Here is a 24,947-nt window from a genome sequence, read left to right as displayed (position 1 = left end):
GAAGAGCCAGTGCTGCCAGACTGCCCTCGAGTGGGTGGGGAAAGCTCGGCTTGAGAGCGAGCTTTCAGGGCCAAACAGCTGACACGACAGTGTGGCAACTTTCACTTTTGTTTCCGGCTTCTGTTTTGTTATTGTGAGAGCACTCTGTGTGTGAATGTGTGGGTGTGTGGTGCGATTTCAAAGTCAGACGGCAACAACAACGAGAGCATGGCATAATGAGCGAAAGAGAAAACAGCTGCGACGCGTGGAGAGAGAGAGCAGAGCGGGAGCAGAACTTCGGGCAGCGACGCCACGGCGAAAGGACAACGCTAACGGTATCCTTGTTGAGAGTTTCGCAATATATTTTTATTGCAGCAGTCTCATCGAAAGCGTCGAAGCAACCAAATCGCATCGAACACCCGACAAATCGGTTAGACAATGCAAAACTCCATTAAAAAATCACACATTCCTAAAACAATATATAACAAAACAATCCAGGAAATACTTAAAAACACAAAGTCAGACGTCCAGAGAAACCCATAGCTTTTGGTTTATTTATTGTTCGGTGACAGTGCTCGTATATGTGCTCCAGTTCTTGTATAACTCTTCATAATTAACAAGAAAACTTAAACTGTGTTGAGCCTGCGGCCAAATTGTGCTTTTCCCCAGTTATTTTATCTTATTTAAGTTGAAAATTTTTTTATCTTGTTGTAGGCGGCTGCTCGTATATCGCATATCCAGCTACTTCATAAAGGCCAGCCAACTACCCACCTAAACTAAACCAAAATCAAAAACTAAAACTAAAACTAAAACTAAAACTATACCTTAACTCAACTAACTAAACGAAATAATATAAATTTGAAGCCAGAGGGACTTAGAACTTTTACTTTTAGCAAAGTTAGACCAAAAATAGAGAAAAGAAAGCCAGACCAAGCAAAATGAACGACAGTCGACGCAACACGGCTACGGAATTCAGCTATATACTGCAGCGCCAGGTGAGTCGTCCCGTAATTATATGCACTTACTTTGAGAACCGCCTGTTTTTCGAGTCCTCACCCCCAAAATCACCAAAAGCACCCACAACTTGAGCACTTTCCTTGCTGCACACTCTAATTGCACACATCTCAGCCGCAGGAACTCCGACTAATTGCACCCACACGAAGTGACTGATTGGCCAACTGTCCGCAAAGTGCATAATGACCCGGGAAATGGCAAAAGTCGGGGTTCTCAGTACTGCATCCTGGATTATTCAATTATTCTCCAGCTCCCATATAATATCTTTGCACTAACAAAAATAAAATTCCCTAAAAACATTTCCTGAAATATTTTAAATCCATAAATATATTTAAGTCATAATTTTTTAAATTGTATGAAAAAATGTATTAAATTTCTATTAGAAAAACCTAACATCTTTATGAAATCAATATTAAAACTTTAAATATGGCTCTGCATATAAGCAATACTTGTTTTTCTGCTCTGCTAGTATTCAGTAAATTCATAAAAATTAAAAGAAAAACTTCAGTAATGATAATATTGCATTTCATTTTTATTCTTATATCTGTCTGTTTATTATGATAGTTAACATGAAAAAGTAACGAACAAAGTAAAATATTGAAGTAATAACAATTTATAGCATTTTATACAAAATTTTATGAAAAATCGATTTGATCGAGTCCAAATGCATCCTGTTTAAAATTTTTTGTTTTGGTTTTCTGTATCTAGCGATCTTAATAAAATGTTTTATGTAGTGCGTTTGTGTATTTTTACCAAAGAGAAATTCAAAATTAAATCATTCATAATAAATTACAAGTTTATAGGCTTCGATCTTTTCAACGTTTTTCGAATATAATATAAGGTTTGAACTCATATTTTTCGAGAATCTCGCTCGAAGGCGGTCGAATTTCGAGACGAGAATGAATTACATTTGACATAAGGAAATACGAGAAGTTGACTCCAAAATAATATGAAACAAATCATCGAGCGAACCGATATATTTTCAAATTGCTCGTCTCGTCGTGCAGCACTAGCCAAACAACTTGTCGGGCAAACCAAATTTAGTTTTTCAAGCAGAAAGCCGCAATAGATTTAACGACACGTTGTTATGGACGCATTCCTGGCTTGCCGAATGAATTGTTAATAAACAAAATGCCCCGTCAATCAATCATGGCTTAATAAACGCCCCAGCCCCCCGACATTTGCATATGAATCTGGCAAAGGGGATTTGGTTGGGGATTTTTGGAGATGACGACGGGTTATGCCCGATAATCCCTTAAGCTCGTTATGAATTCCATTTCGCTCAACTGCTGAAATTGGCTTGCGTGTCCTGTCTGCACATACGCAGAAATCGAAATCGTGGCCCACAACTCGTAACTCGTACTGTGAAAAAGACTGTTAAATCAATTTGTTTTCAGCACCACCAGTGCCACAGAAACGTAAACGTCCTTACCCTCGCAGACTGAGACAATGACACATTAGAACCATAGAATCGTGCCCTGATTGAGTGATTATCCAAAACACAATTCGCAACATGCTATGATTGATGACTAGCAATTGAGTCACTTGGGGCCCCAAGGATTTTATTGCTATTTATTGTCTCACCGATGACCTTTGACAGGCGTGAAAATTTGTCCGAGATCCTTCAAGATTTAATTAATCTCTCCCTGGGGGCGGCCGCCAAAATACTTGAGATAATAGAATCAATAGGCGGCGAGCTTGACCTTTAATTACACAACACCCTCACTTGTGGCGGCAAACGATTTATAAGTCCTGCTCCAGTTCTAAATTAACGGCCGCAGCCGCAGCCACATCCACATCCACTTAATCGCCGCTTAGTATGCATGGCATGTGGTGGCATCGCCGCGCATCTGTTTTCTGGCCTTGGACCTGCTACTCCCCCTCCCGATACCCGAGCTCCGCCTCGTTTTTCCCCATGTTGCAGCTGTGCCGTGCCAGTTGAGGCATCAAATAAGAATGTCGGCAGCAGCACCCCCTTGTGAGATAACAGAAATCAATGTCAGCTGCAGGCAGTGCACTTGGCCCTGGAGAGACATAGTTTACAGACACTTCGTGCCGACAATTAAGTCCGCACTGGAAACTCAAATTGGCCCGCAAGCCGCTCTCCAACACTCAACTCAATCCCACTTCCAATTGACCCAATTAAATCAAACATTGTTCGAGGAGGTATGGGAAATCGTAGAGCGGAAAACCCAATTTAAATAAATTTCAAAAGCCCAGGCTATTAATGGTCCTCAACAGTTTGTCCTGGCAGTGACAGGAAGTAAGAGGACTGAAGTGTTTGAGTGGTTGGCCAGCAGCCTAAGCCCACATGGCGTATGGGTAACACAGGCATATCACCCATACGCCACCGCTCGAGTTATGCAATAACTGTTGCATACCCCAGTGCTCCTCAGCTATTCCGGCTCGCAGGCAATCAAGGTGAATCGCTAAATCCCATTCGAGACCTGGCTAAGTCCATCTCCTGGGCTTCCAGTGGGTGTTGGTTGTGCGGTGGGTGACTTAAATGGTTTCGATTTTGGCGCCTTGCGGATTTCGACACCTCCCCTACTCCCCGTTGTGGCAGCTGAACAATAAATCCCCGCACTGCTCGCGTTCGTATCTCGGAAATTGACGGCCAAAATAATAAAAAAAAGAGGGAAACACAGCCATCCATTGAACTGGCGCTCGTATTTCCCCCAGCGATATATAAAAACACGTGTTCCATAAAGATATGTGCGCACTCTAATATATATACCATATACAGATATAACACATGAATTCGGCATGCGAATAAATTGGAATTTTTTGCGGTATGATTCGTATGTATGCATGTGTGTTTGATTTGATATGTATTTTACGTTTATGTTTTAAGCGAATCATTCAGCGAGCACTCGATTGTTGTGAAGTGAACTCGATTTAATGGTTAACAATTTGATTTTCATGCGTTTCATCAGGGCAGCGATGTGTCGGTTGCCGAGGCTTATGCATTCGATGACTTCAACAATATAATGAAGGTAAACTTTGACCCACATTCCCAACCCAACGTTGCACTTGCATTGCGAACCGTAGTCGTATTCACATTCTAGTCCCCTTTCACATTCATTAAATTCCAAGTGACGCCAACACTCGGTCGTGCAGAAAGAGACAGCAGGATGGGAGCGATAGAGACGGTGCGAGTGAGACATATCAGGCATTCTGGCTGCGACCTTCTCCGGGGTCTTTCGGGCGGTACAAATTGCTTTTGGTCTCTGGACATCAAAAGAATTTTCTTATTAAGAAATACTTCCTTGCCTATTTGGCGACTGCCTTATTAAATATTCCATTGGCCCAAGTCTTGTACGAGTTAATAATGATGACAAATTACAATTGAAAATGTGTTCATTTATTGCATACTTTCGGTGGAAAAATAAAAATTTTATGGGAACTTACTACTGCGGTTGTGAGAAAGAAGTAAAAGCAGCTAAAAGCATAGGAGGGAATAGAGACAATTTCCTATATTTTCAATAATAGGAATAATAAAACTTTACTAGTTTATTTTTGGCTAAGTTTAAAGCTTCATTTCGTTAATCTAAATCGTTCCAAGTTATAAAAAATAAGAAAAACATTAAATATTTTAATAAATTATATAACAATTTTCCATTAGCCAGATATTACAATTTTACTCAAAATTTTTCTCTTTATCAGAGATGCGTTTAGTCTCCTAAAATATTAAATTAAAATATTAATTTGGTTAAGTTTAAGTCTTTTGACGTGTTATACAAAAGTATTGACGCATTTTTAGTCTTTTTAGAGTCAGACTTTTATTATAATTGGACATTTTAAAGGCCACCTCGCCGGACACGGAATAAACTTATCCATCTAGTTTACCGCCTATTTAATGCTACCAAAAAAGTGTACTAAGACCATTGCAAGCTGGTTGGCTTTAAGCCGAATCTAATCCCCGCAACTAATACCAGAGAATGTCTGTCGAAAAAAGCAGGAAAGGATTTCCCATACATATTCTCGAACATAGTTGGGTTTTTTTTTTCTAAGGGGAAGGGGAAGGGAAATGAAGGCGGCGAGCGTTGGCCCAGAACTTGAAGGGAACATTGTGTAATATTTGATGCATTACCATGCATAAGTAAGGAATGCCAGCGAGTGAGTGTGTGTTTTGGCCTTTGTTGTTTTCTTAGGCCTCGCACCGAAACTTTTTTTGTTGGCAAAGCCATTAGGCAGCCAAGGCTGGCCAAAAAAATTCCAGCTTTAACAAGTGGGAGAGGGTACGAATAAGAGAAGCCAGAAAGCCCTGATTGTTTGCACAACTAATGGTCGCGCCGGCTCAAAGGCAAATTGCCAATAGTTGAGACACTCTGCTGGCTGTTTCTCAATTAGGTTAGTTCCAGCGGAAAGTGGAACAACTCTTGGCCAGCGGCACAGACTACTCATTAATTGCAATGAAAGGGAACTGCGAAAATTAAATTAAACACAAAAACAGCAAAGCACAATGTGAGCACACAAATGCACTCTAGAAAACATTTCCCAAAATTTTCAAAAATAGAAAATAATATCTGAAAACTTGACTTTAGTTCAGATTAAATGATAGCATAACGAATTTAATTTTTAAAAGAATATATTTTTAGGACTTAGAGCTCTCTCAAGACTTTGGCATTTTCAAAAAAGTTGTATTTGGCAAAGTTCGCCTCACTCTATCCTACTTTAAAAGTTATAAAAACGACTTACCAAATGTTTCCAACTTACCTAAAATTCCAAAGACTATAAAGTTTAATAAAGTATGCAAATTAAGCGCTACTCTCATTTTCCATTTAATAAAATGTTAGAAAACATTATAAAGTTTTTGAACTCTCCTTGAAACTTGTATAATGTGCATTGAGCCAAACGTTATTGAATTATTATAACCCAACTTGACTATGTCACCGCTTTCGTATTATTCTTGCTCTGCATTCGGCAAAAGGTCAAACGCTTTTTCCATTCCCCAAAACAACCCCCCCCTTTGGTGCCCATCCCTGGGCATAAAACCTGACCCGGGGACCATTTGGCTGCCTTGCATGTTTGTGTTTACTTTTGCACTATATTTGCGGAGATCGGGGGACCGGGGCAGCATATGGCTGGCAGTAGGCTGTGTTTGTCTATCGGCAGGGGTGCAACCCAGGCAACGGCTGAAACTGAAATGACAACAATGCCGAATGCCGACACGGCCATGTCAATGGTTCAGCGGGGCACGAAAATGCAATGCAAAAACGCTGCAGCTGTCGGGTTTTTGTTAGCACTGTGCCATTTTGCCTTGCTCATAATTTCAGCTCCCTGGTTAATTGTTTGGCTTGCCCCAGAGAGATCCCCTCAATTTGCGATGTGAGTGTTCGGTGTGTTCGGTGTTGACCAAAACGCTTTCATTAAAGTGCAAATTGTTGCTCCCCATTGTGCTGCCGTCGTCCTCTAATTTCATTAGGCCAGCCAAATATGTGTCCCAGAGTTTTGGCCAAACAAACCACTTGTTCGTTCCGTTTATAACATAAGGTCTGCGGTATGTCTGCCTCTGGGAAATATTTGTCAAAGAGGTATTGAAATTCGTATTTAATTGTTGAATATTGTTATTACCTTGTTGACCAAAGCAATTTCTTTGCAAAATAGTTACCAGGAAATAAAATTGTTGTATATTTTTTGCTGGCAATTTTTGTTATATTAGTGTTATTCAGACAAATCAGAGAGCCAGAAAAACAACTTTTCATATTTCCTAGAAAATATTCGATTGTTCATAATGGGCTACAAAATATAAATATATCAATTATAATAAATGACTGAAATTTTTCCAAGTTATATTTTTATGGCCTAAGAACTTTCTTGCCCGTAATTTGGCGTTTTTTTTGTGTTATGAATTTTTAAACCTGACAATTAATTAACATTTTAATATCCTTCTTAGCTGCTTCTCGTTTCAAGAAACCCCTATAAACCTTTCCTCAGTTATAAAAGCAAAGGGTATTTTAATTCCATTATTTGGGTACATGGGTTCAACTTTACTTGGCTGCTGAACAGGAAATAGGAGTTGGAAATGAAAGTTTGAGGGGCGGTGGGCCAAAGACATGAGTGTTATTAATTAAAATCGTGCAGTGCATAAAATGGTTTGTTTGCCAGAACATTTTCAGGATCTGCTTGGTACCCAGTGCAGATTGGCTTTCGTGTGCGACGTTGCTATTTGTGTTTCAGTTTGTATTTGCCTTCCACAATGTTTGTCTTTATTAGAAACGTTCTGCTCGAAAGGTGAGTAGCATGTGTGGGCACGTGCTCGTATGCTAAAACACCAGCACCTGAGAGGCCACTGAACAATTTTCATCTCATGATTTCTATTCTTTTTTCCGTTTTCCCCGTTTTTTTCGTTTTTCCAGTTTCATACGCTTTTGAGTCAATTTACCACTGGAGTTTCCACTGGAATTTCTGTTGGTGTTTCGTTTTCATTTTTCCATTGGTAAATTAATTTGATGTGTGAGGTTTAATTGCTAACAGGGGAATGTTCGCACATTATTTATAAGAATTTCGGGCGAATTTAAATGGTTGCTCTTTGAGTCCCAATATGTAGGACACCCGATTTCGAATTCGACCCAAAAATACGCACGATTGAGCACCGGAAACAGATTTATTTATTCATTGATATCATTTATTCAGTCAATTATTTATGATTTCCGATGCGCTTCGTTTGGCTCGGTGATGAAACTTTAACTCGCCCAAGGACAAGTGGCCATAACAACTTAATGGCGGGGTAATGTTCTATATGATAAACTAATCAAGGCAGCTGGCTATAAATTATCCAGTTGAGAGTGTGCCAGCCTTCGAGGGCTTTCCGCCCCGGCTCGAGATTAACGTTGGCCCATTTGCCTTCGACGGCGCAATTTGTTTTTGCTTGTTGTTTTTTTTTTTTTAGGACGAAGGACTGACAACGGACACTCTGTAATTTCATTGGGCCGCAGCTGCTGTAACCTTGCCCTGCTGGCTCGGCCTTGGCAGTGAGATTGTTAGTTGACTTTGGCCGGGTTTCCCGTGCCTCGTAATTAGCCATTTTCTTTGATACTTGACGGCACTTTTGCGGGGCCTGGCCCAAACCCCAAAAAAACACCTTGCTGCGACCTTTGATGCCACTTAATTGAATTGAAAGCTCAACTGAACTGAACTAGCGCGAAATTTGCCTGTGGAAATGTTCATTACCCAAACACCTTCTGAAAACATTTTAAAGTAGTTCTGGCAAATGTTTACTTTACACTCGCTCCCTTCATAAAAAGGGCGTTGGGGTTAAAGCTGCAGAAGTGTAAACTTTTCCGTTGTTTGTTTGCTGTTTCCCTTGAAGTTCAGTTGCGAGAACTTCTTTAATTGCCAGCTGGCCAAAGTTTTTCTCCAATTTGGCTTATCCCTGCGCTTGTTTTATTATTTCTCCTGTTTTATTTTTTAGTTGCCATGCTGTAAATGTGGGTTACAGCATTGGCCTGCTTTTCGTGACTTTATGACGTGGCTGAGGAGTTTTATTTATGTTTATGTGAGAGCTCTTGATATAAAATTGTCTTTTATGGCAGGCGGCTGGAGCCGGGGACCTGGGAGACTAGCGATATTAACACACATAGAAAAACAGTTTAAGTACAAGTTTTAGTAGCAAAATGGTTGTTTCGTTCATAAGAAACTTTTTAACTTTTCAAACAAAGTGAGCGCAAACTTAAATTAAGTGATTTTATAATTGATTCTTTTGAATTTAAGCAGTATATTAAACACATTTGAACTATTTAATGATTCTTTTATATAATATCTATGTTGTTTGACCATAGTAATATACTAAAATTGGTAATTGATTTTTTCTGTATTAAAGATTTAGATGGGATACTTTATTCAAATATCAATTTCTTTCGAAAAAAAATCATGTATCAATCAATAATTTTCATTCTCGAGTAGTTTTTTTCTCAGTGCATACACAGAAGTGTGGGAGAAGGGTTTTGTCTCAACCGCAATTTACGATACGGATACGAGTTGCCTTTGTCTTTACCTGTACCTGAATATTGCGTATACGCAACATTTGCCAGCGGTGCGGGGGGTGAGGCTTTTGTGTGGATGGATGGTGGGTCCCGTTGGTTTTGCTTTTGATGTAAAGAGGCACTCGAGGCAATTTTGCGCTCTTATCCCAATCAACGTGCAGTAATGGAGAACACCAGGTAGACCAATTGCTAACCTTTGTTGTACGTTACACCCTGCGTCCTAGAACAACCATCAGACTCATCAGCAACAGGGCCAGCCGCAACAGCAACATCAGCAGCATCAGCAGCAGCAGCAGCAACAACGGCAACCTTCGCAGCAGCAACCACAGCAGGATGCCGGACTGGGCGACACGTTGTCCTCGCTGCCACAGGCCTCGTTCAACTACATCAACTCCATCGTGGGTAGCGGTGTCATCGGCATACCCTACGCCCTCCACCGGGCCGGATTCGGACTGGGACTAGCCCTGCTCATCCTGGTTGCCTACATTACCGACTACTCACTCATCCTGATGGTGAGTGGCAAGCCCTAACTCGACGATGCATCCCCCCAATTCGATTTAAAGTGGCAGTCAATTTCGTTCGATCCCGGGCCTAGCATTTTCCGCTTAATTAACGAACTCACTCATTTGCGAGGGCGTGTGCAGCCGTTTAAGTCTCATTTCACTTGCAGGTCAGATGCGGACACATTTGCGGCCGGTTCAGTTATCCGGGCATCATGGAGGCCGCATATGGCAAGTACGGCTACTACCTGCTCTCCCTGCTGCAGTTCATGTATCCCTTCCTGGGTGAGTCGACCAACTCCCCTTTTCTCTTAGGATAATCATTAAAACAGCTATATTTAAATACATTTAAATAGTTTTTGTCTTCCTGAATTCTGATATCAGATTAAATATTTATAAAATAAAGGTTACATTAAACCAAAATCTTCGGCTTATTGTAACTTAAGTTACAAAGTTAAACATTGTCTAAACGCTGATTAAGAAATGGTAAAATTTTAAAAAACTTTGGTTTTTTATGTGCTTTGTATTATTTTTACAATTGTTAAACTTTTCAAAACATATTCACAAGGGGAACAAACTTAACACAAAATGGGCTACAAAGTAAAACTATTGTTTTTTAAACTTCAGTTAAACATCCCTGACCTGAACATCCATATCTCACAGTTTCTATAAGTCGAACTAATTTTATTGGCAAAAGAGTATGTTGATGTATGAATTTTTTTTTGGTGGTAGAAAGTGGTTCGTGTTATCGAAGTTTAATTGTACCACGCTGCCATCCTAAAAAAATTTGTTGTGAACTTTGTTATGTTAATCAATTATAATTTGCTTTTCAAAATGCCTCCAAGCTATTTTCTAACAAGACTTTTTTATGAAGTAGTATAATATTTATGACCAATGTTTGTGATTGAACTTTTCTGATATTTTCCCCGAAACCTCTTTACAGCCATGATATCCTACAATGTGGTGGTGGGTGATACGCTGTCGAAAGTGCTGGTTCGCTTCTTTCCCTCCTGGGGCGCTTCAATGGGCGCTGTCCGGCTGGGCGTGGTCTTCTTCGTCAACGTGGGCGTGGTAATGCCCCTCTGTCTTTATAAAAACGTCTCCCGACTGGCCCGCGCCAGCTTCATCAGTCTGGCCTGCGTGGTGTTCATCCTGTTTGCCGTTATCATCAAGCTCATGTCGGGCGATTATAAAGTGTAAGTGAACAGCTAACATGCTTCTTTGATTTTTTCTACCCAGATATAAAATACAATACACAGACAATGTTTGATAATCTCAGTATGTTTTGACCACAAATTTCACCCTTTTGCCTAACTAAATTCTTCGTTTACATGACATCCTTTTTTTCTTAAACGTGTATCGTTGTTATCATTTTGCAAGACAGTTTAACTTATTATTCTCAAATGTCACGAATCTAACCCCAAAATTCATCAATTGATTCAATTAACGCTTGAATTTAGTAAATAATTTACAATTGTAATGGCTGACCTACATAAATAATTCATTAGCAAAATTTGTCTAACAAGGAAACATAACAAATTAAATTGGGAAAATACGTAAATTTAGAGCATCGCGTTTTCAATTACTGGCAATTATATTATTAATTAACGGTATACATTACACTTAGTTGAACTTTTCATAGATGTTATTCATTAATTATAATGAATTTAATTTTAAATAAAGGAAAGTTTCAAAGGAGATGGTTTTCCACCTTTTTTTCCAGAAAAAAGAAAGGCTTGTGAGTAGTTTAATTAAGAAATGTAAGCCTTGAACAACATTTATTTTGAAAAACTTAATTTTAAGCATCTTTTAGCTTAACTTAAAATAATATATATTTATATTTTTAATTTTTATTTTGAATTTGTTTTTAAAGGTGATTTTAATTTATAGACCTATACATTTTGAACATTTTGTTGCCAGTTTAAATAATAAGTGCTTAGCCATGAAAGCAATTTATAAAAATTACCTATTGACTCAAAAGCAATTAATAAGATTGGCGGAGAAATGAAGATTTATTTGAAATTAATTTATGATCAAAATCAAAAATTATTTATTTTGATAAATTTCTTTTATTGCCCATAACTTACTTACGATTTTAGAGGCTTTGATATTCAACTTCCAATTTTTTCGAAATCATTTTAACTCTAAGTTGTTTAAGAAATTCAAAGCCACGAATGCAATTTATAAAAATAGCTTATTGGCTCAAACGGCAATTTAGAAAAATTACCAATAAAATAAAGATTTATGTGCATATTTCTTACGAACTGAGAGCTTTAAAAATATTTTGATAAATTCGATTATGTAGACAATTTTAAGGAAAGAACGTATTTTATTTTGGTGTTGATTTTAGTTCATAGACCTTGAAAATTTAATGTTGGCAAAATCATTATAACAGGAAGGTGTTTAGAAAGTTCATAGCCACGAAAGCAATTTATAAAAATTAGCAAAAGCAAAAACATAAATGTTGCGGGGAAAACGCGTAAAGATTTATTTGCATTTTAATTGCAAATTGTGTACCCTCCTCGAGTTTCCCAAGCTGCGGCCAAAGTTGCAACCAGTTGGACCTAAGCTTGGGAATAGGACTGTGGGTGTGTGGGTGTGAGAGTGGTCAGTGGGTTCGCTGGTGTTGGTGGTTTGGGCGGTGTTGGGGGGTGGTTCTGGGCCTTAGTGCTAAGTGGCGCTTTAGTGCTTTCAAATCTGTGGCAACTGGCCGGGGGCGGTGGTGCTGCTACTCCCGCTGGTGGTGCACAATCTGCTGGGGAGCGCTGAGCTCATAAAATTTACTGTGCCACTTGTTTGCCTTTTATGGCTTTTCATTAGGCGAGTCGAGTTGAGTCTGTTGCAGTGGCAACTAAGTTATATGCATACATACGCATATATATGTATGCACTGCAAAAGCGTAGGACGCAACACTTTCCCCCTTCAGCATTTTCAAGGTCACCAGGGGGGTGGCAGAAGTTCCCCTTTCCAAAAAGGGTAGGTTTTCGGGCGGCAAACCTTGAATGCTGCGTCTGCGACTGGGTATATAATTTAAATAAATTTCCAATTTGCGGCTGCCTGGCTTTCACTCTTCTTATCTTCCAGTCCGCACCTTTTGTTTTTACTCATTTTTTATGCGAATAATTCACATTTCCCTTGGCTGACCGAGGGCAAGCCAACGAAATGTTAATTTGGTGTTAACTTTTGTGTAACGTTTCCCGGAAAAACCTTTTTTCGCACCTTTTCCTCTGCTTGATTCTGCTTTCAGAACGGACACGGCAGAGTCCTGGCGGTTTGCCAACTCGGATCTTATCCCAGCCACAGGCATCATGGTTTTCGGTGAGTTGCGATTGCCCTCCCTCTATCCATCTATCTATCGATTGGCCATCTGTCTGTCCAGCTTTCATGTGCCATCACAACACCTTCCTCGTTTATCAATCGATGCGCGACGCGACCATGGAGCGCTGGGAGAAGGTCACCCACATTTCGATCGGATTCGCCTGGACGGTGGCGGCCCTGTTCGGCATCGCTGGCTACTCCACCTTCCGCGCCCTATCCCAAGGTGAGCGATTGACACAAATTGCATTTAATTGCACTGACAGGCAATTTGCGAATGTTTCCTGTCTCCTGTTTTTTTTGGCATTCACTATTTACGGCCACCAATCCCGATTTGCAGGCGATTTGCTGGAGAACTACTGCTGGGATGACGACCTGATGAACTTCTCGCGCGTGCTCTTCTCCATATCGATACTGCTGACCTTCCCCATCGAGTGTTTCGTTTCCCGCGAGGTTGGCCCGCCTGACTTGAGAAAGTTTGTGCAACTCACGTGTGTTTGGGCTATTCCCCACAGATTGTGCGCGCCCTCGTCCACCGGTTCGTGCTGAAGGAGCCCATCAGCGAGTTCACCCAGGACAAGGACCCTAGCCTGGAGAAGGGGGCCATAATCGATGAGTACTCGAAAGCCATTACCATGGCCATCGTGTTCAGCGCCTTCGTCATCTCGCCCATGACCGACTGCCTCGGTTCGGTGCTGGAGCTGAATGTGAGTAGGATATTTCCATGTCCTTAATCAGTGCCTTCTGGCCACGTCCGGTCCAAAAAAGTGGGCTTGCCATCCTTAACCAGAACAAGTAGGCGCCAATCCTGATCCTAAACCTAAATATTTTCACTTTAAATTAAATATTTTTGGTACTAATTTCGTTTAAATTTGTATTTTTTAGTATGAAAAATCTAAGATTTAAAATTAAAAAAAATTGAAATCTACAATTTCCTATTGAATAAACCAATTGAACATGTTAACAATTACATAACCATTTTTTAGTTTATTTTAAGTAAGTTTATATTTTGAAATTGTTTAATGTTTTAATGTTTAATTTTACTATGCCGTTTTTCTCTGGTTGCATATATACCAAAAAGTAATACAACAAAAATGTAACTTAAAAATGTATATTTAGAGCCTTTAACTCTTCCAGAGCAATATTATAATATATAAAAAAAAAACAATGAGTACTTAGCTTCTGTTTGCTTTTTATCTCCAAGTTAAGACTCAAGTTTTACTAATTTGCGTTGTGGTATTATTCAGCCACAAACTTTGTTGCTTAACCGCAAAAAGCAAGAGTTCTGCTAACCCGATTAAAATGTTATTTATGACTTTTCGGTTTATATTTTTATTCAAGCCAAGGCAATTCAGTAAGAAATGTTAGGTCTAACCAACAAAGAATATGCAGTGCTTCATGGCCCAGTCCAATGGGGATAGCCATGTGGCCAAGTTTATTATCATCAGTGAGTCGTTTGCCCCTTGTATTCTGGTCACGGGTATTGGCCACATTGCCGATCCCGAACGGCATCCACAAATTGTGGCCCGTCTTGTACTTGCCATGCAAATTTATTCCCTGGCCCACTCAGCCACACACCCACACACCCAGTCAACCTACAGCATACCACCTACGACCTACAACCCAACCATCCATTTCAGGGTCTCCTGGCGGCCATCCCCTTGGCCTACATCCTGCCCGGACTGGCCTACATCCAGATGGAGCCGCACGCCCTGCTCAGCCGCGAGAAGCTGCCCGCCTTGGGCCTGGTGGTGTTCGGAGCCGTGGTGACCATCCTGGGGGCGGCGGTGCTCCTGCCGGGACTCATGGGCGGCGACTGCCGCTCGGACATTGTGATGGGCTACTGCCGGCAGGAGTTCCAGAACTCCACCGCCGCCAACTAAGGGCCAACGGTTCGGAACGGAAGTCAACCCTCGACTTGGGATGTGGGCTGGGATCGTATTTGTTTGTTTTGGGTTTGAAACATTTTGCTTTCACCTTCGGTTAACTGGTTAACTCACACGCAATCACACACTCACAGCTGCACCGAGTCGCATCGAAAGAAACTTGTACCTGAGTCCCAGACGTTCAAAGTATCTGCGTAAGTAGGAGTAGTAGGCACAGTGCTGCATTGGCTAGTGTATTGGAAGTGTGATACGGGCGAACCTCAGTACAAAGGCCAGGCGTTCTCTGCGATCGAGCAACCCATGCATATTTGCACCGGATAGTTATTATTCATGTTGTGTACATTTCGTTGGATCCCCGTTGTTGATGTCGATATTGTTGAATGTAGCGAAAGTTCCTCGAGGTATGTAAGCCGTTTAAATGAATTGACAAGAAAGGAAACGAATCGAAGGCAAACTAAACCAAAACTAGAACTAGATGTTATCCGTAGCTTTAGCGTAGTCTGAAACTATTTGGGCACCAATATACACATGCAATCCTTAACGACAACCGACTCCCCAAGTTGAGAAGCAAATGCAAATCAAAATCGAACAAGTATTATACCGACAACTATTTGTAACTATATATGTATGTATGTATATCTATGCCCTAACGTTACCGAATCATATTCCAACGTTTTATATGTATATGTATACAAGGAGTAGATAACTGCGCTTCAAACCAAACTAAAATCAAACTCTTTCCATAAAACACATCGATTTGGACAACAGCTTTGAGTTGTTAACGGCACTGAATTCTATTTTGAATTGCGTATATACACCACACACGATCGAATATATATCTTATATATACACGTACATAGATATATTTTTGTACAACTCTTGGTTTTTTGTATACTGCACGATATTATGTAAATACATGTGAATGCATTTTTGGATGTGATTAAAGTCTTTACACCCACACCTACAGCTATCACTTCTTACTTTCTCTTCGGGCTGAGAGATCGGAACCAAGCTGAAGACCCCAACTTATCAACTCTAACTCTAACTCTAAGAGCTTAAACACTACATATCATGGCCAAGGAACACGGGACATGCCCAGGGCTTTTCTAAGATACTTTTTACAAGATCTAACCAACTAACCAACTGAAACTATCGCCTATACACAACGAAGACGGGAAGGGCAGCAAACAATTTCTACAGACTTCTTGTATATACACGCCAAATAGATCCGCTTGTCGTATGATATTTCTCATGTTCTCATTCGCCAAATATCTCGTTGTATCTCTTTTTAGCGCTATGCTATATCAAAAATGTATAACAATGAAGTAACATAGTAGGGTATTGGGGAAGTGTTGATCGATTATAGCCGAATTGTAATTATGATTATTATTGCCGTGTAGCCACATATATAAACATATAGTTAATTGTGTAGATGGGATGTAGGCGCAGAAGTTTTGATTTACAACGCAGGCATACCCCAGAGATAACCGAAACCGATTTCATTCCAATAGTAGATATGTATAGATAAGCTAAAGCGAAAAACTAAAATATTCTTGAGAAAATAAAAATGCATTTTAGAACAAACAATGCGGTTTTCATGCCCTGCCACATGGCCACCTTATCAGCGAGAGTTCCCATGCCTTCTGCGGTTCTGGTGATAAAGAGGGTGCCCCAAAATTGCGTATAAAAGCCCAGCTATTCCCAGTGGATAGTCACAGTTGTGAAGTGACATTCACTCAGTAAGTTTCCTTCGAGAGATCCAGCAAACTACCTACCAACCACCTTTGAAATGGCCGACAAGAAGAATCTCCTGCTGCTCTTCGACCATCCCACCGAGCCCGTGTTCATGGACAAGGGCAAGAGGGTGACCGTGTTCGATGTGCCCGACTCCTTCCTGACCGACCGCTACCGCCCGATCAGCAACGAGGTGCAGAGCCGCGTGGGCGACAAGGTGGAGCAGCGCATCCCGGTGCGGGACATCTCCATTCCCGACCTGCGGATCCCCATGTCGCTGGGCCGTGACGAGCAGTTCTCGCTGTTCCTGCCCAAGCACCGCCGGATCGCCGGCCGTCTGATCGACATCTTCATGAACATGCGCTCTGTGGACGACCTGCAGAGTGTGGCCGTGTACGCCAGGGACCGCCTCAACCCGGTGCTCTTCAACTACGCCCTATCGGTGGCCCTGCTCCATCGTCCGGACACCCAGGGCCTGGACCTGCCCTCCTTCTCGCAGACCTTCCCGGACCGCTTCATCGACTCGCAGGTGATTCGCCAGATGCGGGAGGAGTCCTTTGTGGTGCAGCCGGGCTCGCGGATGCCCATTACCATTCCCAGGGACTACACCGCCTCCGACCTGGACCCCGAGCACCGGCTGTGGTACTTCCGCGAGGACCTGGGCATCAACCTCCACCACTGGCACTGGCATTTGGTTTACCCCTTCGAGGCTGCCGATCGCAGCATCGTTAACAAGGATCGTCGCGGCGAGCTCTTCTACTATATGCACCAGCAGGTGATTGCCCGCTACAACCTGGAGCGGTTCAGCAACAACCTGGCCCGAGTGCTGCCCTTCAACAACCTGCGCGACCCCATTGCCGAGGGCTACTTCCCCAAGATGGACTCCCTGGTGGCCAGTCGCGCCTGGCCGCCCCGCTTCGAGGGCACCAAGCTGAGCGATCTCAACCGGGAGGCGGACCAGCTGAATGTGGAAATCGGCGATCTGGAGCGCTGGCGCGATCGCATCTATGAGGCCATCCATCAGGGCTTTGTCCTGGACGTGAGTAGTGGCTTGGCTTCGCCTAGGGGTGGTCTCAAATGATTTGCTCTTGTTTCCAGGAGCGTGGCAACCGCGTTGCCTTGGACGAGGCTACGGGAATTGATACCCTGGGCAACATGATTGAGGCCTCCATTCTTTCGCCCAATCGTGTGCTGGTAATACCGCTTGGTTCTTTATTTGGATTAGATATACTTAACGCTTTCACCCCCCAGTATGGTGACCTGCACAACAACGGACACACCTTCATCTCGTACGCCCACGACCCGACCAGCAAGCACCTGGAGTCCTTCGGCGTGATGGGCGATGTGTCCACGGCGATGAGGGACCCGGTCTTCTACAAGTGGCACTCGTACATCGACCGCATCTTCCAGGAGCACAAGTCGCGCCTGCCTGCGTACACGGACACCCAGCTGAACTACTCGGGCGTCTCGATCACGGGCATCCAGGTGGACACCAATGGGGGGCAGCCCAACACGCTGACCACCTTCTGGCAGCAGTCGGACGTGGACATGTCGCGCGGCTTCGACTTCCTGCCCCGCGGCAACGTCTTCGCCCGGTTCACCCATCTGCAGCACTTGCCCTTCACCTACACCATCAGTGTGAACAACGACAGCGGAGCCCAGCGCTTCGGCTACGTGCGCATCTTCATGGCGCCCAAGAACGACGAGCGTGGCCAGCCCATGCTGATGCGGGACCAGCGCGGCATGATGGTCGAGCTGGACAAGTTTGTGGCTTCGCTGAACCCCGGACCCAACACCATACGCCGTCGTTCCACGGAGTCGAGTGTGACCATTCCGTTCGAACGCACGTTCCGCAACCTGGATGCCAATCGCCCGACTGCCGGCTCGCCGGAGGAGCTGGAGTTCAACTTCTGCGGCTGCGGCTGGCCCAACCACATGCTGGTGCCGAAGGGCCTGCCCGAGGGTCTGCCCTGCGTGCTCTTCATTATGGTGTCCAACTACGAGAACGACAGGGTAAGTGTGCAATCTAATGATGCCATCCTGAGCTAAGCCTTTCCCTTTGTCATGTAGGTTGACCAGCAGTTGGTGGGCCGCTGCAGCGATGCTGCCTCTTACTGCGGCGTTCGCGATCGCCTGTATCCGGATCGCCAGTCCATGGGCTACCCCTTCGATAGACTGCCCCGCACGGGAGTCGATCGTCTGGTCAACTTCCTCACACCCAACATGAGCATCGTGGACGTGAACGTGCGCCACGAGAACCGCACCGTTCAGCGCCAGAACTAGAATCCGCTCCTGCTGATCCACACTTCGACGCCCTGACCCGATTTGATGACCTTGCCCACTAGATATATAACTCTTAGCAATCTATTGCATTTTTATTGAGGCGCTTAATAAACAAGACATCACGAACCAGACATTCCACAAAGCAACTTGTGTGCTCAATTATTGTGGCCTGGCCTCCCATGGGCGGGAATCGGAATCTCTCGCTGATTGCGCTTATCAATCGCCCCCGGTGGCGGCTTTAAATGCTGGCTTCACGGCGAAAGGCGGCTCAGTTCGAGCAGATCCGTTGATGAGTGCGAAAGTGAAACCGATTCCAGAGGAGATGAGCCTGCCGCTGCTCCTACTACTGATAGTGGGCATTGCCGTAAGCATGGTTGCGATTAAATAATCTTTGATTCCGTGCTAAGATCTCTCAGAAAACATTGATTTTAAAATACATTCCAACGCATCTTATTGCGTAGCTGAAAAAAGTTGAAGTGATTTTCAATGAAACAAGTTTTTGCATTACATATTAATTTCATTGTTTTTTTCAACGCTTATATAGCTTTGGAGCTGACAACTACCCATACGAAAAGTGAAAATAATAAACAGAAGAATAACAGAAGTAACGAATAACAATTTTCAAATAAATAATGATGGGTTATTGTTTAGTTATTAAACATTCAAAATGTTAATTATAAATCTATTACTTCCTAACAATAAAGGGATGTTTTACAAACTATTCGAGGAAAAAGGGTTAAAGACTTAAAAAAAGGGAAAAAGTGAAGATAAAGATAACAAGCAAAGAATTTATTTATAATCAATTTTTAAAAATACTTTTGCTAATGAAATTGTATTATTTTAACTTTGTATTGTTTTATCAAAAGCTCAGTCTTTGATAACGATCGCAATGAGCACTGAGTATTGCTATGAACAATTATAATTCAATGTCTTAATTCCTATTTAAGTGCGCATATGCGGATGCCAACTTTGACCTCGAGGCCAAGACGTTTGTGAATCAATCGAGTGGTCGCTACTACAAGTTGTACAACGAGATCGCCGGCGAAACATATTCGGCGAACAACGAGGAGGACTTCGAAGCACTGTTCTCCAAGCTGAACAATGTGAAGCGCATTGCCGAGGAGCTGGTGAGCATCTCGCGCCAGGCGGCCGGATTTAATCTGGACAGGATTGGCGATCCGGAGACGAAGCTTGCTCTGCAGGAGCTGCGCACCGCGGGCGATTTGTTCGTGTTGGGCGACGACTACTTCTCGTCCGTTCAGATGAACCTGGCCGCCCTGCAGACGCTGTCCACGGACAAGGACATCGAGCCGTACCTGGGCGGGGCCAATATGCCCAACGAGGACGACAGTGCGCTGGCTTACTTCCCGGACATCCAGAAGATCGTGCAGACCAGCCGGGATGCCGACGAGCTCAAGTACTACTGGGAGGCGTGGCGCGAGAAGAACCAGCTGTGGGCCTCGCTCAACTTCTACACCATAGTGCAGTCCTATCAACGGGCGGCAAAGATCCTGGAGGTGCCGGTCCATAAGCTGTGGTACCGCTACGACAGCCAGGAAATGCTGCAGCAGATGGAGCAGGCAATGGTGGAGCTGCGTCCCGCCTATCAGCAACTGCACGCCTTCGTGCGCCAGGAACTGCACCGGAAGTACGGCGGCGAGGTGGTGAGTCCCAATGGACCCATACCGGATCACCTGCTGCAGCAGGTTCTGGAGCAGGTCTGGGCAGGTGGCAGCATCCTGGAGCAGTACTACCCGCGTGACCAGTTGCCGGAGTTCGATGAGTTCGTCAAGCACCTGAGTGCCAAGGCCATGGTCAACGAATCGGAGAACTTCTACACTTCGCTGGGCTTCGAGTCGCTGTCCGCCGAGTTTCACAAGAACCAGCTGAAGGAGCCCAACCAGGACAGTCCCAACGACGACTGCCGGCCCTCCATCTTCGACCTCACCCCGCACGTTTACCTCATGTATTGCGAGAAGGTCAGCTTCCGGAAGCTGATGCAGTACCACAGCCACATGGCCAGGGTGTACTATGCGCAGCAGAAGAGCCACCTGCCCTCGTACTACTTCAAGGCCTACAACCTGGAGTTCGCCGTGGGCGAGGCTGTGGTCCTGTCCGCATCGGCTCCGGCCCATCTAACTGGACGCCGTCTGGCCAAAACGACGCTCAGCGAGACGGCCCTAATGAGTCGGCTCTTCCGAATGGTGAGTGCCCTTTTTGTTTCCGAAAACTCAAGTCTAATTTAAATCCGGAATTTAGCAGAACGAAGAATTTCAAGAGGCTTTTAAATGCATTAGCCAAATTTGACTGAGAAACAATAGTCAAAACATGAAATGTCATACAGGGTTGCCCATATTCGACGGACCCATGTTTTTTTTTTAAAAATCAAAGAAAAAAATAAAAATTTGGCGGTTGGCAATCTTAATCAGTTAATTTGTTCCAAGTGGATTTGTTTACATCAATTTTTGAATATGATATCTTTCAAATGGCCGCCTCTGGCGTTGATGGCGTATTGTGCCCTTTTTGCAGCATTCTCCATCGTTTTCGCCAACATTTCGGCCGGAATAGCGGCTATTTCTTCACGAATGTTGTCCTTGAGCTCTTCTAGGGTCCTTGGCTTGTTAACGTAAACCTTTGACTTCAAATATCCCCACAAGAAGAAGTCAGGCGGCGTCAAATCGGGCGAACTCGGTGGCTTTTTTTTGCTTATTTACGGTCCCATTCAATGTGAAATGGGCTTCATCGAACATGATAATTTTGTTCCAAAATTGATCGTCATCTTCGGCCATTTCGATGACTCTCGCGTGGCGTGTATTGTTCCATGGTAAAAATCTGCTTGGACTGACGCTTCAAACGCGGTATGTCATTAAGCGATCTGGCATCTCTGTCAAAAGTTATGGCGTCGTCAGATGGGTCCGTCGAATATGGGCAACCCTGTACATCGCAGAATTCGTCATTAAATTGCCAATCAAACAGCCATCGCAGTTAAACATTTTTCTAAACCGATTGTAAATGGGACTCTTTCGGATTTTGTTTTTTGACATATCTCCAAAAACCTAAAAAAACCCCTATAAAATCAGTTTTTCTATCAAAACGCTGAGAAGTAATAGTCAAATGTTGTTTTCAGATTTTCAAATTTTTGAAAAAATTGATGACCCCCACCATCATCTAAAATGCAAAAATTGGTCATAAAATTAATTTCTTCAAAAAATCGATTTTTAAAAATCTGTTTTTGCAACAAAACTTAATTTGTTTTTCTAAACCTATTGTGGTTGGGTAGTATAGGTCGCCAACTATACAAAACAGTCACTCCCTTGGCTGTACGTCTTATTTTGTCCAAGTTACAACGAAAAGACTCTTTCGGATTTTGTTTTTTGACATATCTCCAAAAACCTAAAAAAACCCCTATAAAATCAGTTTTTCTATCAAAACGCTGATAAGTAATATTCAAATGTTGGAATGTCATACATCGCTGAATTCGTCATTAAATTGCCTATCAAGTGGCATTCGCAGTTAAAAATTTTTCAGATTTTCAAAATTTTGAAAAAATTGATGACCCCCACCCTTATAAAAAATGCAAAAATTGGTCATCAAATGAATTTCTTCAAAAAATCGATTTTTAAAAATCTGTTTTTGCAACAAAACTTAATTTATTTTCTAAACCGATTGTGGTTGGGTAGTATAGGTCGCCAACTATACGAAACAGTCACTCCTATGGCTGTACGTCTAAGTTTGTCCAAGTTACAACGAAAAGACTCTTTCGGATTTTGTTTTTTGACAAGTCTCCAAAAACCTAAAAAAAACCCTAAAAAATCAGTTTTTCTATCAAAACGCTGATAAGTAATAGTCAAATGTTGGAATGGCATACATCGCTGAATTCGCCATTAAATTGCCTATCAAATGGCATTCGCAGTTAAAAATTTTTCAGATTTTCAAAATTTTGGAAAATTTATGACCCCCACCCTTATTAAAAATACAAAAGTTGGTCATAAAATTAATTTCGTCAAAAAATCGATTTTTAAAAATCTGTTTTTGCAACAAAACTTAATTTATTTTTCTAAACCGATTGTGTTGGGTAGTATAGGTCGCCAACTATACAAAACAGTCACTCCTATGGCTGTACGTCTAATTTTATCAAAAATGCAAAAATTGGTTCAAAAATTAATTTTTTTAAAAAATCGATTTTTAAAAATCTGTTTTTGCAACAAAACTTAATTTATTTTTCCAAACCGTTTGTGGTTGGGTAGTATAGGTCGCCAACTATACAAAACAGTCACTCCTATGGCTGTACGTCTAATTAAAGAGAATCCCCTAATCATTTTAAAACAATTATTAAATTAATGAACTATTTGTTATATTGCTAATATTTAAAGGAGCTATGGAATACAATCACATTTTAAATTGTCTTTAATTTCAGGCAATCCACACGATTCTTAGCATTCCACTGTACTATGTGCATACCAAGGTGATGCATGACCTTCTTAACGATACAGTGGACATGGACACTGTGAATAAACACTACTGGCGACTGATGGAGCAACATGCCGGAATTGAACCACCCTCGGATCGGTCGGAAGGAGCCATAGATTTTCCCTACAAATTCTACGTGAACATTGACCAGAGCTTCCAGACTCAGTAAGTATCATTTACTTTGCAGCCAAAACGAAAGTATTTAATTTCCAATTTTATATTTTAGGAAATTCATTTCCGAGATTCTGGGATATCAGATCTATCGGGAGTTTTGCAAGAAAAGTTACAGCAGGGGACCGCTGCACAACTGCGATTTCTACGGCAGTCTGGCGGTGGGCAACGATTTAAAGTGAGTTTTTAAGATTCCGTTAAGACTTAAATACAACGACAGCTTCTTTTTTCCCAGATCCATGATGTCCTTAGGTTCTACCAAACCCTGGAAAGAGGTTCTTGGTAAAATACTGCCCAATAATAATGGACTTAGTAGCCTGGCGCTGTTGGAATACTATCAGCCCGTTCTGGATTGGCTTAAAAAGTATAATAAGGACGCAAATTCCAAAATTGGATGGACTGCCACCAAGAAAAGTATGTTTCAATACTATTAAAGGTTTCCATTTTATACTCTTTTTTCTTTACAGAAATTGTTTAAGCAGTGCGAAGTACAGCTTTCAAAGAAGCCAATTTAGTTTGCGTACAAAAATATGCAATATACTGTTGCCAAATTTGTAAAAGCTGCTTACATAAAAATATTTTTCCACTGTTTTTAAATTTGAATTTGAATTTGTAACTGCTTAAATAAAAGCATTTTGCAACACTGCCGCGAATCGGTTTAATCAATGAAACGGTTATTAATAATCGGTTGTCTCATTCGCACGTTCCTTATCTTGTATGGTGGTGGCTAGATGCGCGAAAAAGTGAGTTAGAGGGAGATGGAAGTAGGAACTACTTGGGCGCAAAAACCATTGGATTCAAATTTTATGTGCACCAAATTACAGTTGAATATCATATATTACTAACATTAATTTGTGGCCAGTAAAGTAAGGTTAACACTTAAATGTTATTCAAAGAAAGCTTATTTGAATATGTTTTGCTTTGGTTTAATATATTTATCATTAATTGGCGGGCACTAAGGGAAACTTAAAATAAAAAGTGGGACTAAACGAAGACTGAAACATAAGATTGTTTTATTGTTTTATTGTTTTGACAAAAGCCGTTTTGTTTCCAATCTATTCTAAAGATTTTGAGAATTTCCCAACTCTCTACCAGTCAGGCGGAAAATCGGTTCCGGCTGCGGGCAGCATCGACTTTTCCTTTTAGTTTCCATCGTGTTGTACCACAAATAATCGGTGGCGACTGCGTTGCAACCTCCAAGAGTCCAAGAGCCCTCGAAATGTTGCTTTGTCTGCGTTAAAGTGTCACAACCCGAAGCCGAGAGACTGTCCTCCGGTTTGAAGTCCATCCAAGCGCACCGCAGCTAGTTGTGCGTTCGCCGCTTGATTGCATCCACCGGCCACTGGCCACATCCACCGACAACCTCCACATCCACATCTACATCCGACTGAGCCACTCTTGCGGTGGTTGTCACCAGACTAGATGACGATCAGTATTTTGCCCGCACAGATACACTTCCCTTAACCCTGCTGGGCATACCAATGAAATTGGTTATCAGTTTTTAATGTACGAATATTAAAAAATAAATTTACTTTTTAAGAAATGACATTTAAAATTCATGGTAATACCTACAGAATATTTGATCCTATGTTATTTAACTAATATAT

General features: G+C 42.2%; 3 protein-coding genes across 5 annotated transcripts; all 3 read left to right on the top strand.

The window, feature by feature from the left end:
- Window positions 1-351: 351 nt before the first annotated feature.
- On the top strand, window positions 352-16,300 carry LOC108145435 (putative sodium-coupled neutral amino acid transporter 11). 2 transcript variants are annotated; one of them, XM_017270857.1, is made up of 11 exons: window positions 352-409; window positions 694-974; window positions 3,930-3,989; window positions 9,206-9,493; window positions 9,652-9,766; window positions 10,425-10,677; window positions 12,729-12,799; window positions 12,861-13,022; window positions 13,137-13,249; window positions 13,312-13,503; window positions 14,437-16,300. In XM_017270857.1, the coding sequence occupies exons 2-11, from the start codon at window positions 918-920 to the stop codon at window positions 14,677-14,679; spliced, it is 1,554 nt and encodes a 517-aa protein (XP_017126346.1). In that variant the 5' UTR covers window positions 352-409; window positions 694-917; the 3' UTR covers window positions 14,680-16,300. The 2 variants fall into 2 exon arrangements, with proteins under 2 accessions (XP_017126346.1, XP_017126347.1); XM_017270858.1 differs by lacking the exon at window positions 3,930-3,989.
- Window positions 16,301-16,385: 85 nt separating this feature from the next.
- Window positions 16,386-18,841, top strand: LOC108145434 (phenoloxidase 2). The gene is made up of 4 exons (XM_017270856.2): window positions 16,386-17,455; window positions 17,515-17,610; window positions 17,668-18,429; window positions 18,487-18,841. The coding sequence occupies exons 1-4, from the start codon at window positions 16,472-16,474 to the stop codon at window positions 18,697-18,699; spliced, it is 2,055 nt and encodes a 684-aa protein (XP_017126345.1). The 5' UTR covers window positions 16,386-16,471; the 3' UTR covers window positions 18,700-18,841.
- Window positions 18,842-18,956: 115 nt separating this feature from the next.
- Window positions 18,957-24,006, top strand: LOC108145436 (angiotensin-converting enzyme). 2 transcript variants are annotated; one of them, XM_017270860.2, is made up of 6 exons: window positions 18,957-19,063; window positions 19,647-20,903; window positions 23,117-23,334; window positions 23,396-23,518; window positions 23,576-23,754; window positions 23,808-24,006. In XM_017270860.2, the coding sequence occupies exons 1-6, from the start codon at window positions 18,989-18,991 to the stop codon at window positions 23,816-23,818; spliced, it is 1,863 nt and encodes a 620-aa protein (XP_017126349.1). In that variant the 5' UTR covers window positions 18,957-18,988; the 3' UTR covers window positions 23,819-24,006. The 2 variants fall into 2 exon arrangements, with proteins under 2 accessions (XP_017126349.1, XP_041565732.1); XM_041709798.1 differs by lacking the exons at window positions 23,117-23,334; window positions 23,396-23,518; window positions 23,576-23,754; window positions 23,808-24,006 and adding an exon at window positions 20,959-21,094 and having other exon boundaries at window positions 18,958-19,063.
- The last annotated feature ends 941 nt before the right edge of the window (window positions 24,007-24,947 follow it).

The sequence above is a fragment of the Drosophila elegans genome, unplaced genomic scaffold (genome assembly GCF_018152505.1).
Source record: "Drosophila elegans isolate 14027-0461.03 unplaced genomic scaffold, ASM1815250v1 contig_520, whole genome shotgun sequence".
Classification (NCBI taxonomy): domain Eukaryota; kingdom Metazoa; phylum Arthropoda; class Insecta; order Diptera; family Drosophilidae; genus Drosophila; species Drosophila elegans.
The sequence above is the reverse complement of the archived record's forward strand: the minus strand, read 5'-3'. Positions and strand labels throughout refer to the sequence as shown.

Excerpts from the sequence above, each read along its gene's own strand:
- LOC108145434 (XM_017270856.2), top strand. The coding sequence starts at position 16,472 with ATGGCCGACAAGAAGAATCTCCTGCTGCTCTTCGACCATCCCACCGAG. Across the intron at positions 17,456-17,514 it reads ATCAGGGCTTTGTCCTGGAC|GAGCGTGGCAACCGCGTTGC; the intron begins GTGAGTAGTGGC and ends TCTTGTTTCCAG. Across the intron at positions 17,611-17,667 it reads TTTCGCCCAATCGTGTGCTG|TATGGTGACCTGCACAACAA; the intron begins GTAATACCGCTT and ends TTCACCCCCCAG.
- LOC108145436 (XM_017270860.2), top strand. The coding sequence starts at position 18,989 with ATGAGTGCGAAAGTGAAACCGATTCCAGAGGAGATGAGCCTGCCGCTG. Across the intron at positions 19,064-19,646 it reads TACTGATAGTGGGCATTGCC|TGCGCATATGCGGATGCCAA; the intron begins GTAAGCATGGTT and ends TTCCTATTTAAG. Across the intron at positions 23,519-23,575 it reads GCGGTGGGCAACGATTTAAA|ATCCATGATGTCCTTAGGTT; the intron begins GTGAGTTTTTAA and ends CTTTTTTCCCAG.
- LOC108145435 (XM_017270857.1), top strand. The coding sequence starts at position 918 with ATGAACGACAGTCGACGCAACACGGCTACGGAATTCAGCTATATACTG. Across the intron at positions 3,990-9,205 it reads ACTTCAACAATATAATGAAG|AACAACCATCAGACTCATCA; the intron begins GTAAACTTTGAC and ends CCTGCGTCCTAG. Across the intron at positions 12,800-12,860 it reads CACAGGCATCATGGTTTTCG|CTTTCATGTGCCATCACAAC; the intron begins GTGAGTTGCGAT and ends CTGTCTGTCCAG.